Consider the following 15,409-nt stretch of genomic DNA (forward strand, 5'->3'; position numbering starts at 1 on the left):
ATGAAAATTGAAATCAGAAATGGATATGACCGGTTTGCTCCGGTTTTTTAACCTAGGTTAATTTTTTTTGTCAACCCGGTTTTCTACGAACTATTTTGTCTCAATTTAATTTGATTTTGTGGTTTCACGGTTTTTATGCCCACCCCGACTCTCAGGTACAATTCCTCTGTTCAATTTGGTTTAGGTGGGAGGACAAAAACTATGAATAGTAAATGAACCGAGCCACCGGTCCAGCTCAAAAAATAAAGAATAAATATCAAAATTACTTCCATCACAGTCCATCCATCCTTTATAAACCCTGCGGTAGCCCAATAGCCAAACACACCTGAAGCAACCATATTCTTCTTCTCTCGTCTCAATCGCTACAAGCGTTCGTCTGGTAAGCCATTTCTCTGCAACATTTCTCATCGCCTGTATGTTTCTTGCATTTCTAGGGTTTGTAATCGAGTTGCCTAATTGTTTGATGTCAGCCGCCGCTGCCAGTGTGACTCCGATAGAATTCGTGGAATCAATTTTCGTTAATTTTTTCAGTGCCGTTGATTTAGGGTTTAATTTATATATGCTGCACCAGTTCCTTAATTTTTGTAAAAATGGAAGCTCGATTAATTAATAAATTTTTTATAATTATTTATACCACATTTAATTGCATGTGATTCTGTAATTTAAATTTATTGGAATGGATGGGGTTATAACAAAGGAAATTGTTTGCACGTCAAGGCACAGTTCATTAAGGTTTTGTTTAGTTATGGGCTATAAATGGTGAAAAGAAAATTTTCGATTCTTTCGAAAGTTAATGGAGTGTGGTACAAGCTGCTGTCGTTCCCTTGTTTGTGTTAAATATATGAAATCTGGGTGATGCATTTGAACAGACCTTCGAGACCTAAGGGAGATGGTAATATGTAATATTCTCGACCACTGGGAGAGGCGGTTGTCTGTTACAGGCTCTGCCTTTGACCGAGGCATTTCGCTTCTTTCTTTGTTTGTGTTATATTTCTTTTGGGTGAGGGGATGAGGGCCGTGGGTTGTAAATGGTGTTGATTAGTATTGGATTCGGAAGACGTGCTATTGGGTCCTTTAATAGTTTTGTTTTTCCACCGGGGTGGGGGGAGGGTACAATAGAGATCATTGTATTGTGCGTATGGAAATTTAAATACAGCTTGATAATAGGTTACACATAGATGGATTTAAGGGTTCTTTAATCAAGTTAAACAATATGACAATTGGGTTTATCAGAAAATTTATCTTGAGTATCATAGTTTACAATTTTTATGTTTTGTATTTCAGAAGTTATAGGATTGAAAATATAGCTTATAGAATAAAAAAGTAAAAGTGTTTTTCTTGATCCATAATACCATTTTTAGGAAGGATAATCAACTACAATGGCATCAAGGATGGCTGCAAGGTTTGTGCCTCGGAGGTTTTCAAGCAGTGGAAAAGTTCTCGGGGAGGAGGAAAAAGCTGCAGAGAATGTTTACATCAAGGTCATTTTTAAATTCCCTGGATATTTCTCTTATGCTTTTCCTTTGAATTGTTTGGCTGCTTATTTGTCATGCATTTGTATTAATTTCCTCTTGGACATAGATCAAGTGCTGAGGATCGTTGTTGGATGATGGAAACGTCTTTATTTAGGAGCTGAACTTATGTAAATCACTGGTCTGTCTTGGGAATATGAAATAACAAACTGATTAAGAATCCGAAGAAATACTTGGAGGAATGTATCAGTCAGTATATCGTATACCTAAGTATTAATCATATAGTTGGTAAGCACTTTTTAGAGTTGGGTGTAAATGATGCAAGAGCCAAGTTAAAGGAATACTAAATAAGTCGATCTAATTACAAGCACATATGATGAAGAGGCTCTATATATATTTTTTTAATGTAATAAAAAGAAATTTAGACATGTATATGATGGTTCATTGTGTTTTAGTTTTTCTATGTCACATAATTGATGTATTAGATGTCACAATTTGTTTGTAGAATTTCTCGAGCGTATTGTGGGTCTGTTGAGATTCATGTAACAATGTACCTATGAAAGGGGTTTTTTCGTAAGCAATGAAAAAGAGTTAGTGAAAAAAAGTTCTTCTTTGGCTCGGCTAGTTACATAATGGATTTCTTTTTTATTCAAAATGGATGAGTACATCCCACTCTGAGCTTAAATCCTGAACTTTTCTTTTTCTACTACCAAAGGATTTGAATTTTGTTTTCATCAATCTTGTACTTATATCTTGAACTTGTACATCTGCATGTGAACGTCATAGGCCCAAATAAAAGCAACACATGAACTGGGTAGTGGTGACATGTGATGGATCTCAATTCTTAAGTCACTGTTCATAGGCTAATCATTTTGGGTTTGGTTTCCATAAAATATTGTTAGTTATTCTCGAGATACCTTTATTTCTTTCTTTGTTTTCTTTATTCTAAATCTTGATTATCAAGTTGGTAACTTGGTGTGGGGGGTTTCTTTGTGATGATTAACAATGTGTTAGTCCGATTGAATTTGATTCTTTCAATTGCGACGACAATGGAGGAGAGAATACTACCCACTTTTCCTTTGAGAATGATTCCCATTATTTTTATTTATCTCCATTCCTTTGGCCGTTTCTAAATAAAATTTACATTCATTTTGGGTTTGAAAGCCAACTGCACCAACAGTTTTAAGATCTTGATTTGCTTCTAATTCTCCTTTGACTTTTGGCTGTTTCTAAATAAAATTTACATTCATTTTTACCGTTTCAGATATTTAAATCCATAGGATCTCATCGTTGTTGTCAGTCCCACACATTTGGAAGTTTGTGGTACTCTATTTGTGAAGAAACCTATATGTATAGATACTTATAAATATGTTGATATATTATATGATGTGTGAATGATTGCTTTGATTTTGTCTGTTTCCTTATCATATTTGCAATGCTATTCTGGTACATCTTCTCCCTGTTATTGTTTGTTTGTTATTTTGCAGAAAACCGAGCAAGAGAAGCTGGAGAAGCTTGCTCGTAAGGTATGATCAGTATGTTTTACTTTTTATGTTCTTTGAGACTTGGGCAATCTTGGATGCTTATCACTTTAGAATGTAAAGCATTCCTTATTTATTTTAGCGAACAGATTTCAGCATTTTGAAAATTGAATTATTTTTTGAAGGCTTTTGTAGTTTTCAATGAAGCATTTTAAAATTGAAAAACAAGATAATACAACTAGGGGATGATACATTTGTGTGCACATAATTTTTCGGCTCGTGTCCCTTCGGAGACAGCCGATAAAACTGAAACTACAGAAATTGCGATTTAGATACAATTTGTTGGTTTATCAACTTTTCATTTGCATTGCTGATCACATATTTATCATGGTTATCACAAAATTAATTTTGATTTTTACGTTCTGGTTATTATTTTTGGTTCCAGCCTCTTGGATTTAGTTGGAAAGGTATTGTCAAGTTGATACCACAATTAACATGGTCGATAATCTGAACATTTTCAGGGCCCTACACCAGAAGAGAAACCAGCTGCAAGTTCAGGGGGTTCAGTCTCTGATGCCAAACCAAGTGCCTCTTCCTCTGGAGCATCAACTGCCAAGGTATCGACAGACAAGTACCGGAATTATGCTGTTGTAGCTGGTGTTATGACTGCTGCTGCTTCTCTGGGTTGGTACCTCAAAGCTAGTGGAAAGAAGGAAGAAGTGCAGGACTGAGATTGATGTAATTTGATAACGACAATTGAAGAATGAGTTGTCATCGCTCGTTCTGGTAGAGCAGAGGAATAATCCAAACTGTGAACCTTCTCTGTTTGTGTTCCGGATGTATACTGTGTTCAGTTCCGCAATATTCTCATGACCTTTTCTGTTTCGGGAAATATATTGCATAAATGAAAGGTGTTTAGCACCCGGTTTTCCAGTGCCAGTGTTTTCCATTATGCTAACAAATGGGTAGAAAAGGGTGTTGAACTGTTGATTGTGTTAGCAGGTTGGAATGTTACCGGGGCACAGCAGGTTCGTTAATTTGTGTATTTTTCGCATGTGGTTTTGAATGACTTACATAGCAGGCCATTGTGACATTTCGTGTCAGTACTCTCTAAGTTTTTGTCTATGATTTGTATCTTTGACACAATACGTCATGATGCTGAGAGTGTACCAGTGCCCTTGTGATTTAAACCATATAAACAGTTTCATCATTGTGTTCGGCACTCGAGCCACCTGTCATGGATAAACAAAAAGATGCTACAATTCTCTATAAATTTATGCAATCGGATGGAAATGTAATGGGAACCATAGAGCTTTGTTCCTTAAAAAAGATCACTATACACATACAAACCTCTTTTAGGCATCCTAGTGGGTTGGGTTGAGTTTTTTTGGGGTGAACTTTCTATGATATTTAGAAGTATCGGATATTTTAAAATTTTAATATTTTATATAAAAAACAAAAATTATAATATAATGTTTAAAAATCTAAAGTATCTTATAATGCGTGGAATAAAATGGTAGGACCTTTAGTATTCTAATCACAGAGATCTATCGATAATTTTTTCATTTCAAAACTCGGAATAAAAAATACTTAAATGATCGTTTGATAATCATTTCAGCTTTAATTGTTGTTTTCACCTTTTAAAAAACTAAAGACTAATTATTATTATTATTATTTTTTTAAAGAAGAAAATCTTGTTAAATATTTACACAGGCCTTTTATGGGAATGGATTCTATTTTTTCAAAAAAAAATGGGGACATCCTCTTAATCATTAGATTTGACTTTAATGAAATTCTATGGTTGAGATTAAATCACAAGCAACAGAATCTCAACCACATAATTTCATTAAAACCAAATGAGGACACCCGTTGAGAGGATATCTCTATTTTTTCCCCTTAAAAGCTTCTGTATCTACAATAACTTCAAAAAATAAAAAATAAAAAATAAAAAATAAAAAACGAAATGATTAACTTGTTCGGTCGACGAACCTGAAGGGCTGAAGCCCCACATTTTTTCGCACTCGCAGGTCTCTCCTTTCTCCTCTGTTCGAACATAATCCTCACAGAGAAAAGAAAATGGAGAAGGGCAAGAGGGAGGTGGTGGTCTCAGCTCTGCAGTTCGCTTGCACCGACGACGTCGCCACCAACGTCGCCACCGCCGAAAGGTCTCTCTTTTCATTCCTTCCTCTTCCTCTTCACTCAGTTAATCTTATTTGTTCAATAAATTTACTGAGTTTTGTTTCCCCCCAATATATTAAAGTTTGCAATTTTTGAACTTGTTATGTGCATTTCTGCAACTAGAGAACCAGACCCACAAAAGCTATAAGCTTTTTTTCCTTGTGTGAACAATTCTTGTACTGGTTCGATTTCTGGGTAGCTCTTCTTTTTCCAATATCATTCCATTTTATTATTTTTTTTATCCACAACATTACTCCAATTGTGTAATTATATATGTGGGTTTGTTTTGCCATTCCTCTCAATGTGGCCAATACTGAAAACCCTTTTATAAGAGTAAAAGTAAATGGTTGCTATGGATTCTATTCGCGTTATGGCGGATGTCTCTTGATTTCAACTAGACACTGCTTTACTCAGGTTCAGTTTGCTTGCTGTGGTCAGTAGGCTTTTCGTCGTATTAATTGTTCAACTTTGATCCAATGAATTGGATCATGATGTGTGGCCCATCAATTACGTAAGTGTATGCTTTCGAAGATTCGTATGTGTATGTGAATCAAAATCTAATGGTTGATATGAAGTGTGTCATTCGCTTACATGATCCAAGCTTTTGTCCTATTAACAGTTGGATTTTGATCCATTGACTGAGAGCATGATATGTATTTCATTAGATTACTTAAAGAGTATGCATTTGAGCATTCTAGTGCGGCTGTATAGGGCTTCAAAAGAGGAAGACCTTCTTTTAAGAAAAGAAAGAATTACATTGCTTGGTGCCATAATCGAAACTGCCTATCTTTAGGTCCTCTTCAAGGATCATCCCTTAAAAAAATCAACTAAATTAATTTTTTTAGTTTTCATTTGGACACACACACAAACACACAAGTTTGCGTCAAGAGTTTCACATGATATGCTGATCTACAACTAATTTCGTCCCAGCTTCATTGGAATGTTTTTGTATCCGAAGCATATCATGCGATGTTGGGTATTGGATGATGTTTTTTCCGAAACTTGGGCCATTTTAATTTGAGATTAAATGAGCACGCATTTTTTCCCCTAAAATATATGGATTTGGATCTTGATGGGGGCTAATTTAAACTAAAGAGTTGAGGTCTTGAGGCTCTTGCCTCAACAGGGTCCTCTCCAGGTCAGCCTTGACCTAAAGTTATGTTTGCTCTTCCCTATGCTGCAACTTTTTCTCTAAAGCAATTATCTTGTGAGTTGAATTTATAATCCTTTCCATTCAGGTTGGTTAGAGCTGCCCATGCGAAGGGTGCAAACATCATTCTTATACAGGTATGACACTTCAAATTTGGAAGATGTTTCTTTTGTTTTTCTAAGTTTTGAACTCTTTTGTTTTTCCCTTTCTTTTCTTTGCCATGCTTATTATAGTGATACATTCTCAAAGGTATTAATAGATAATTAAAATGAGAAGTATATATGCAGAGCTTAACTAAGCATAAAAGGTGCAGAGTAAGAGGCAATGCATTCAACCTAAGATAGTAAATACTTTGATCAATTCTTTGACACAACCTTTGGACAACAATCAAATAATTTCTTTAATGGCTTCACTGTTGATTTTTTCCATGACAGAAAAGATGGTCACAGTGTGACGTGTTGTACTTGTTGCATGATATGTATATATCTACTTATAGTCTGTATTGTGTATAGTAAGTAGTGTCGTACTTGTTGCATGATATGTTTGTATCTACTTATAGTCTGTATTGTGTACTGTAAGTAAGATTTAGATGTATTACACGTTCATATGGGTGTTGTGTATAAATCTGGTCAACATGTGTCATTACTTCGTAAAGGGTGTTCGTGTACCTCATAGTTTCCTCCCATAATGTCCTCAGAGGGACTAGCGACTAGGCTTGTATTCTGCCATTTCAGCTCTAAAAATAATCATATGTTCATGAATTTATTGATGTGTTCATTTTAAGATCATTAGAGAGACATGCAGCATTTATGTGAGTTCAATGTTTCTGATTAAATCTTTCCACCTAATGGTAGAAAAAGCTTGGTTTACGTCACTGATATTCAATTGCAATCAGTATGAAACTAAGGTTATAAATTATAATTAAACATTCGTGCTTCCATCCAGTAATGGGTGTTTCTTCTGTTCATTGATAGAATGAAGTTCCAAGCACTGCTGCATGCAGTGCTTGCAAATATTATGTGCATGTATTTGTTGTGGCCTTTTAGCACCTTGTTTTGGGCAATGATAGACTTCCATTAATATATGGTTATGGTAAAACCGAGGCATATGTATTTTTGGGGTGGGGGTTTAAATGACGCAGATAAATATGCTTTGAGGAGAAATTTTTCCATAAACTTATGATTGAATGTACATTTTTTAAGCATTTTCTGAATGATTTTTTTAGGAACTTTTTGAGGGACATTACTTCTGTCAGGCACAAAGGGAGGACTTCTTTCAGCGAGCAAAGCCTTACAAGGATCATCCAACCATTCTTAGGTGAGAGTGCTGCAATGTAGCTTTACAACATATCAGGAGAACCTTTAAAAAAAAAGTAGAAAAAGAGGTTAAGAAAAGCTTCTTAATTGAACTTGCACACACCTTTCGGGCAGTAATACTTAATTAGATATTTTAATTGCATGCTATGTAGGATGCAAATACTTGCAAAAGAGTTGGGTGTGGTAATACCAGTTAGCTTTTTCGAAGAGGCAAATAATGCTCATTACAATTCAGTTGCCATTATAGATGCTGATGGGGCAGATCTTGGACTTTATAGGAAGTCCCACATCCCAGACGGACCTGGTATTCAAGTAGCATAATGTTCTTCTTGTTTGATTTCACCTGTTACCTTTAATAACAGCCGCTAGTTTTCTGCTGCAGGCTACCAGGAAAAGTTCTACTTCAATCCAGGTGACACTGGATTCAAGGTTGGTGCTTAATACAATTACAATCTATGCATAATGCTATTTAGCTTGCTTTTATTTTGGTGGTGATTAATGATGCAATGTTGTTGTTAAGCAGGTTTTCAAGACCAAGTTCGCAACCATTGGAGTTGGTGAGAAAACTTTAATTAGATGCTTCTTTAATTTCACGATTTTTCTACAATATTCTCTGGGCTTTATTTGAACTCTGCAATCTTTCTGTACTGGATAGTAAATTCACATGGAGCCTTGTATTTGTTGTGTATTGACAAACGGAATATTTAGTGCAAAGACTAAAAACTAAATCTGCTAGTACTTCATTTTGTGGCAGCAATTTGCTGGGATCAGTGGTTCCCTGAGGCTGCCCGGTGTTTGGTTCTTCAAGGTGCAGAGATATTGTTCTACCCAACTGCTATTGGTTCCGAACCTCAAGATGGAGGACTTGATTCTCGGGATCACTGGAGGCGAGTGATGCAAGGGCATGCTGGGGCTAATGTGGTAAGTGTTTTCAGTGTAGTTTGGATACTGTTTTTTTTTCCTTTCTTTTCTCTCTTTTTGGTACTAAGGAGGGCCAAGGAGCAGACTACAATTTTGACTTAGAAAGTTTTGTAGTTGGTATGAGGTTAGTTTGTCTGTCATTATTCATTTAAGTGGCTCATATACGGAGCGAAGTGTTTTTTCGTCCTCTGGTCTCTATTTTCTAAAAGTGGCGACTGCCTTGAATCAATATTCGCCACCCAAAAGATGCAACAAATAAATGGGGACAAATTGAAAGCTTTTTCATACTGAATTATTGCCAAAGAATGTAATCTAAATCCAGTTTTGATGAATTACAGGTCCCTGTAGTAACTTCAAATCGTATAGGAAAGGAGATAATCGAGACCGAGCACGGAAAGAGTGAGATCACTTTCTATGGTAACTCTTTCATAGCAGGTATTTTTCTCAGGTTTTCTTTTAACTTAAGAGTTGAAAGTTGAAACTACCTCCAATATAATCAGTCTTTTTCTTGATTGATTTGGATTGTTAAAAAGTTGGTGGATTTGCATAATTCAATGTCCAGGACCCACTGGAGAAATTGTTGCAACTGCTAATGATAAGGAGGAAGCTGTACTAGTAGCACAATTTGACCTAGACAAAATCAAATGGAAGAGACATAGCTGGGGAGTATTCCGTGATCGCCGCCCAGATTTATACAAGGTGCTACTGACATCAGATGGCAGCAATTCCCCGTTGTGATGATTTGTTTTGATACCATGCTTGTTCTAGAATTAATAAAGGAAGTACTTCCTAAGTACAGTGCGGCTACGGTGATTTCATGGAGGATTTACGATTTACTTTGGAGGAAGTATTATTGGCAGGTGGAGTATATATCTCTGCTTGGGCAAATTTGGATTTAATGAAAAGAATTTTTTCAGTCAACTAATATTCTCAATCCGAAAGCTTTTTCTTTTTCTTTTTCTTTTTAATCAAAGGATGAATGGATTTGGTGAGTCGAATTACGCATAAAGTTTGGTCATCAAACTACAATAGTAACCTTATTCTCCAAACCCACACAAGGTGGTTGGAAAAAACCAAGACCCCGGAATTAACCATCCACTACACATTAGCATTCAACCCGAAAGCTTCCTGTAATGCATGACTAGGCCAAGTTCCTTGATGGCTTGATCTTGCCCTATCCTTTGTTTCCCTTTCATTAAGTGTCAATTTTTTTATTTTATTTTATATTTTTCATCAGAATTTGTACTAGATTCTAGTCCTTTACGTTTTATATAAAGAATTGTACGCTTACTCTTTACCAATGAGATGCTTAATCCAGTATCTCTGAAAAGAGTGTAGAGGTTGAATGAGGACAACGTGGCGTCCAAATCATATACTTCTTTGAGAAGCATTACGAAGTGTAGAGGTTGAATGAACACCGAGACTAAAATTCTCGAGTTCAATTGGTAGCTTTCTGGAAATCATGTACCATTGGAATGAGATTGTAGCTATAGCAATTAGCAACCCTAGTTTATCAAAGTGTATCAGGCGGCAAATTTCACCTTTTTCCCTTATGTTTTTTAGACTTAATTTCCTCCATTATATATACCAAATTTTGCAACAAAACTCGATTGCTGCTTTCAATTTGTTGTCCAGGTATGTTTTACACATGGTTATAAAAAAGGCTAAGCGCTAGTCGGACGGCGAGCTGGGGGTCTAATGCCTAGGCAGGATCTGGGCAGGGACCAAGGCGGATTAGGTAGATTTAAGTAAAATATATTATATATCGTATAAATAAGTGTTTTATTTTATTTTCATAATACTTAAAAGATACATAATTGCATTGGGATGCATAAATTGCAAAATATAATGACATGGATTATAAAGTATTAGAACATAACGAAAACATAGGGGACAAGCATGTAGTGTGTGTTAATCTAAGTATTCAACAAGTCTCTTACAATTTATAAAGAATAAAATAAAATGCAAAATGAAAGTTATCTATTTTCTGTCTAAGTGAGAGTCGCGACCTAGGCATGGTGCCTAGGTTGGTTTGGGCGGGCTAGGCAGGCATCTAGGCACTCTAGGCGGGCGCCAAAGCAGGTCTAGGTGCCATTTCTTTATTTTCAAATGCCTAGAGATTAATCAGAGAGGTGACCAGCCGCCTAGCACCTAGACGGGACTTAGACGGCGCTAGGTGGGGATTTTTTGAACAATGGTTTTACATCTCTAGGTACTCTGTTTTTCAATTGTAATTTCATTACATTGTTTATATTTAGGTTCATTGTTTGGAGGTGCAGTAAGTAGCAAAGTTGCCAGTTCGGCCCTGAACAACAATGGCTGCTGCATTTTTGGTTGTTTATGACTCAAAAAAGGTTTTTAGGCGTATTCAGACATCGACCCTCCTGTATCTTCAATATAACATATGAGCTTCCACCCAAGATCATTGCCAGTATGGCTGAAAGATAGGGACAGACACAAGTAAAGTGCAAATTTTTGGCGTTCGTCCTTCCAAATTTTCCTTCCACATCCTTCCAACATTAGAGAATACTGTCTTTTTTCTGAAATGAGAATCTTTGGCGTTCGGCCGTTGGTATAGGTTGATCCTTTTGGGTCCTTCACGTTACCCAGACAATTCACCAATATCATCACTAGTGATTGTTGCATCTGTCCGAAAATAAATTCCCCTCGGCCCGTGTTGAAACACTTAACTATACAACTCACATACTTGTCAGACTTGCAACATGCTGTTTGAATACCGTCACCTGAACGTTAAGGGTTTCTGACTTATTTGCGCCATTGTTAGCCTGTATGAACCACTGTTTCCAAAATTCCACAAATGCAAGAAGAAGAAGAAACTAGTTAGTAAACCTTTTTGTCCAATGAACCTACTGTCTTACCAGGATTATAGAACATTATAAGCATTAGCTTCATTACTGTTTTATTACCACACCACACTATTAGGTTTTTGTAAACCTACATGGTTCCAATGAACAACGCCTCCTCCCCCGGGCGTGCTTGCGCGCACTCATCGGATTTATGAACTTTAGCACCAGCTTCATTCAAGCTGTATTTCCTGATAATGTTTTGTTTCCTTGTAATTAATCATAAGGTACATGTGGGGTTACAGGACTAAATGCATATGTACATACATGGTAAAGATAATGGTAGCATGTTCAATTGCCCAGACCTTTTGAAGATGCTCCTACTCGAGAGAAGAAAATCAAATGCATGTTGGGAGAAGCAAAGAATCTATCAAATGTGTATGAGAAAGCTGTATATATATCACATCTACGACCAATTTCACGTGTTATATGATAATAAAGATGAGAATCAAAAAATAAAAAAAATAAAAAGACAACAAATAAAGGTGAGATTGTACTTTGGCTTTTTCTTTTATAAGAATGTGTTGAGAATAAATCTCACATTGATGGAAGAATAAATTTTGCATGGACTTATAAGTAAGTTGGGATACTCCTCATATTGCCAATTGGTTTTATGGTGTAACTTTAACTTTCTTTATAATGAGATTCTTTATTTGTCTTAGTAGTTGTTCAAATTTCACATCTCACGTCAGAATAAAATTCTTCCTAGTTTCTATAAACTTCTCTCCACTTCTCTCATTTGATTTCATTTTCTTTTGATCTTCCAAAACCTGTAACCATTTTGGAGACATATATTTCAAATTTATTTATGTTTTGGATTGCTGGTTCTTGCTTGCCAGATTGGTACTTCGGTTTGTTTTCCTTCTTGGATCTTGTTGCTTCCCCTTTGTTACCCTTTTGTTGAAGATCAAGCTAGAAGGTGAGTTGAATTGGAAGTAAAAAAATGGAAATATAAACGCACATAGAATAAAATACTTTATTTTATTTATTTCTTTATTAGAATAAGGTGAGTTGAAATTTATTAGTTTATTTTATTTATTAGTGGGCTTTTTTTTTTACTTAGAAAAGTGCTCACATGACTTATTAACATCGAAACTGAATGATAAGTGCTTCTTTCAATTGCAATCAAGTAAAGGATGTCATCTCTTACTAATCTATATGCATACAATACATGCACGAGAATAGGCCCTCCTCAAGTGTTGTTAGACAAACCGACTCTCTTTCATTTTTTTATTCTTACTTTTTTTTGGGGTGTGCTATCCACACACCCCTTGATAATTTATGTTCGTTGATCTTCTTTAATTCATCCAATCCAACGGTCGAAAATTAAAAAGGTGTATGAGAAGTAAAATGAGGTGTGTGGATATTACACCCTTTTTTTTTATCACACCCTTTTTATTTCCTCTTAATTGACATAAAATCTCATTAAATAAATAGGCAGATTGAACATGGCAGCTACAGTTGTTCTTACAGTTCTTAACCGTAAGAACTATGACGATTGGAATTCTCGAATTAAGACCTACTTGTTGGCTGAAGATCTTTGGGACATTGTCGAAGGCACCTATGAACTTCCTAGAGAAGAAGATGCTGAAGCTGAACGTAAGGATTGGAAGAATAATGTCAAAGCCTTATACGCAATCCAGAGTTCTTGCGGGGATGATACATATAAAATAATCTAAGTACGACACTGAGGCCAAAATAGCATGGCTTTCTTTGTATAGTTTTCTGAAGTCAAGTGATACACCAAGTACAAAAGGTACGTGCATACATGAAAAGGTGAAGGAAAAAAGAAGAGCTGATAAACACACACATATATATATATATATACATATATATATATATATATATATATATATATATGTATGTATGTATATATATGGTAATATGGTTGTACCTTTTAGGAGATCTATCCTAATGTGATGAGAAATATTTTGTAATTATTATGTAATAAAGTAATCTCATTTTGTAACAAATAAAAAGAAAAGTATTCTTGTTTGGAAATGTAGAAAAAGAAAAGACCAATTAAGAATTGATAGGTAACATCTGAACATCAAGTTTTCCATTTTCAAATGAGAGGTCACTTGTTAAAGCGTATCCAAGCCGGATTGATGGAAATGATCGTGATGCTGCAATGGAAGGAGGGCTCAATGTAGGACATGATTGTAAAACCTTGTTTGAATGACAATGAGATTATAGCTGGATTACTTGGGTGGCACTTACTAGTTGTACTGGTTATGTGAAACACAAGGAGTCTTAAGAGCCTTAGTAAAATAAGAGTCATGGAGTTTTAAATATTGCAGCTGATCTATTTAAATCCTTATTGAGTATATACTAATATGGATAGTCATGATAGGACTTAAACTTGTTAAAGAGATAGGGATTATCACTCTTTCTGATAATAGGCTGGACTGAGTGAATCTTTAGCCATATGTATGGTTGTACAAATAGATGAAGTCCCTGCTTCCACACATACGCTCTATTAACATCTAAAACCCTATTCACTTAGAGAGGAGTATTATTGAGTGTTGAAAGTAGATGACTTCTTATGTTAATTATTCAATGGTGATATCTCCAGGTAAGTCGTTCTATCAGATTGCATGTTGTTGTATATCAATTATTGTGAATTTGATATTCAATCGGTAATCCTAGTGCTGAGTTGGTTTTCTACATTGCTGTAGTTCATGTATTTATATATTGCTTACATGTGGTATTAGAGCCAACCCAACATGGCTAGGGTTCCTTATTTAGATTTTGTACATGGTTAAATGCTTCCGCTGCATACTAACAATTAAATTTGTATGATCATTATATATAATCAACTATGTACACCTCCAGTTGTGTTTGCTACTTTGTGCAGAGACCATCATTTAAAGAACAATTACAATATTGGAAATTCAATCAAGAAGAACTTGGATTCATATTTTATTTGTCAAAACCAAACTGATAAATACGATTTGAATCGTAAACAAGGACTTCAACATCTAATTTGCTCAAAAGTGTTTAGTTTGTTGATTTTGGCTTGCTGTCTAAGTAATTGGACATGTGATTTGTTTGTATCAAGTGAATAATAATCTGCTCAAAAGTGTTTATTTATTCAAGTTAAACGAATGAATCAGTGTATAGTGAAGTATTAAATTGACAAGATTGCTTTCTTCATCTGCTCAAAAGTGTTGGAGTTATGTAAATTGCCCTTGTGTTTAATATTTTGGCTATGCAAATCTAGTATAAATGGTTATACTATGCTTATACGATTATGTTTTGGGAAAAGATTATGCGAAATATTTCCTTTTGTTTGTTGACACTTAATGACTAACAACTATGAAACTTAATATTTGATTTTGCAGCTCCTCACATGACATCCCTCAATTTCAACAATATTGAGACTTTGACTGGTTCAAACAACAAGAAGTGGAAGGAGGATTGTTTGGATTAAAAGTTAACTTTGGGCTCAAGAAAGGAGTTGGCCCAAAAGGAGGCCCGAAAGGGAAGATAGCTGAAGCCCAGTCGAAGCCCAGAAGGCAGAAAGGGCCTTTTCTGACTTGGTGCAGCTCATGAAGATCACTTGCTTACCTACCCAAAGGCCAAGTGGTATAGACTGATCAGCTACACAGCCCATAAAGTACTTTATGATGGCAGTACATGTAAAAAAAAAAGCCGATGAGTCATCACCCTCAAACCGCATTCGGGCAAGGCTGCTGCTACAGGAAGCCAAGCCGAGTTGTCTATATAAAAAGAAGGAGAAACCAGAAATAAGGACACTCAATCAAACAAACAAATGCAAGCATAAACTCTGCTCAAAGCCAGATTTGCCTTCAAAACAAAGCTGTAGTCAGCCTTCATCCCTTTCAAGACAAACCTTCATCCCTCTCGGGATAACCCTCTCTTCAACCCTTTGTAATAGCTCTGCTACCTTGTTCAACCTTGCTGTAGTATCGATTCATCTTTTGTAATCTCTCTCTCTCTATCCCTTTAAGCTTTCAGACCTTTGACAAAACTACAAAGATAGGAACCTGCAAGACGAGCAACC

The 15,409-nt window shown here is 35.7% G+C and overlaps 2 protein-coding genes across 2 annotated transcripts; both read left to right on the forward strand.

Moving 5' to 3' along the window:
* Positions 1-222: 222 nt before the first annotated feature.
* On the forward strand, positions 223-3,892 carry LOC126615389 (uncharacterized protein At2g27730, mitochondrial-like). The gene is made up of 4 exons (XM_050283210.1): positions 223-379; positions 1,362-1,481; positions 2,960-2,998; positions 3,475-3,892. Exons 2-4 carry the CDS (start codon positions 1,380-1,382, stop codon positions 3,682-3,684), a joined length of 351 nt encoding a protein of 116 aa, XP_050139167.1. The 5' UTR covers positions 223-379; positions 1,362-1,379; the 3' UTR covers positions 3,685-3,892.
* A 1,032-nt stretch (positions 3,893-4,924) lies between these two features.
* LOC126615388 (N-carbamoylputrescine amidase) lies at positions 4,925-9,426 on the forward strand. Its single transcript, XM_050283209.1, has 9 exons — positions 4,925-5,118; positions 6,370-6,418; positions 7,507-7,598; positions 7,750-7,901; positions 7,980-8,026; positions 8,121-8,154; positions 8,352-8,518; positions 8,857-8,953; positions 9,081-9,426. The coding sequence occupies exons 1-9, from the start codon at positions 5,030-5,032 to the stop codon at positions 9,254-9,256; spliced, it is 903 nt and encodes a 300-aa protein (XP_050139166.1). The 5' UTR covers positions 4,925-5,029; the 3' UTR covers positions 9,257-9,426.
* The last annotated feature ends 5,983 nt before the right edge of the window (positions 9,427-15,409 follow it).

This window comes from Malus sylvestris, chromosome 3 (assembly GCF_916048215.2).
Source record: "Malus sylvestris chromosome 3, drMalSylv7.2, whole genome shotgun sequence".
Classification (NCBI taxonomy): domain Eukaryota; kingdom Viridiplantae; phylum Streptophyta; class Magnoliopsida; order Rosales; family Rosaceae; genus Malus; species Malus sylvestris.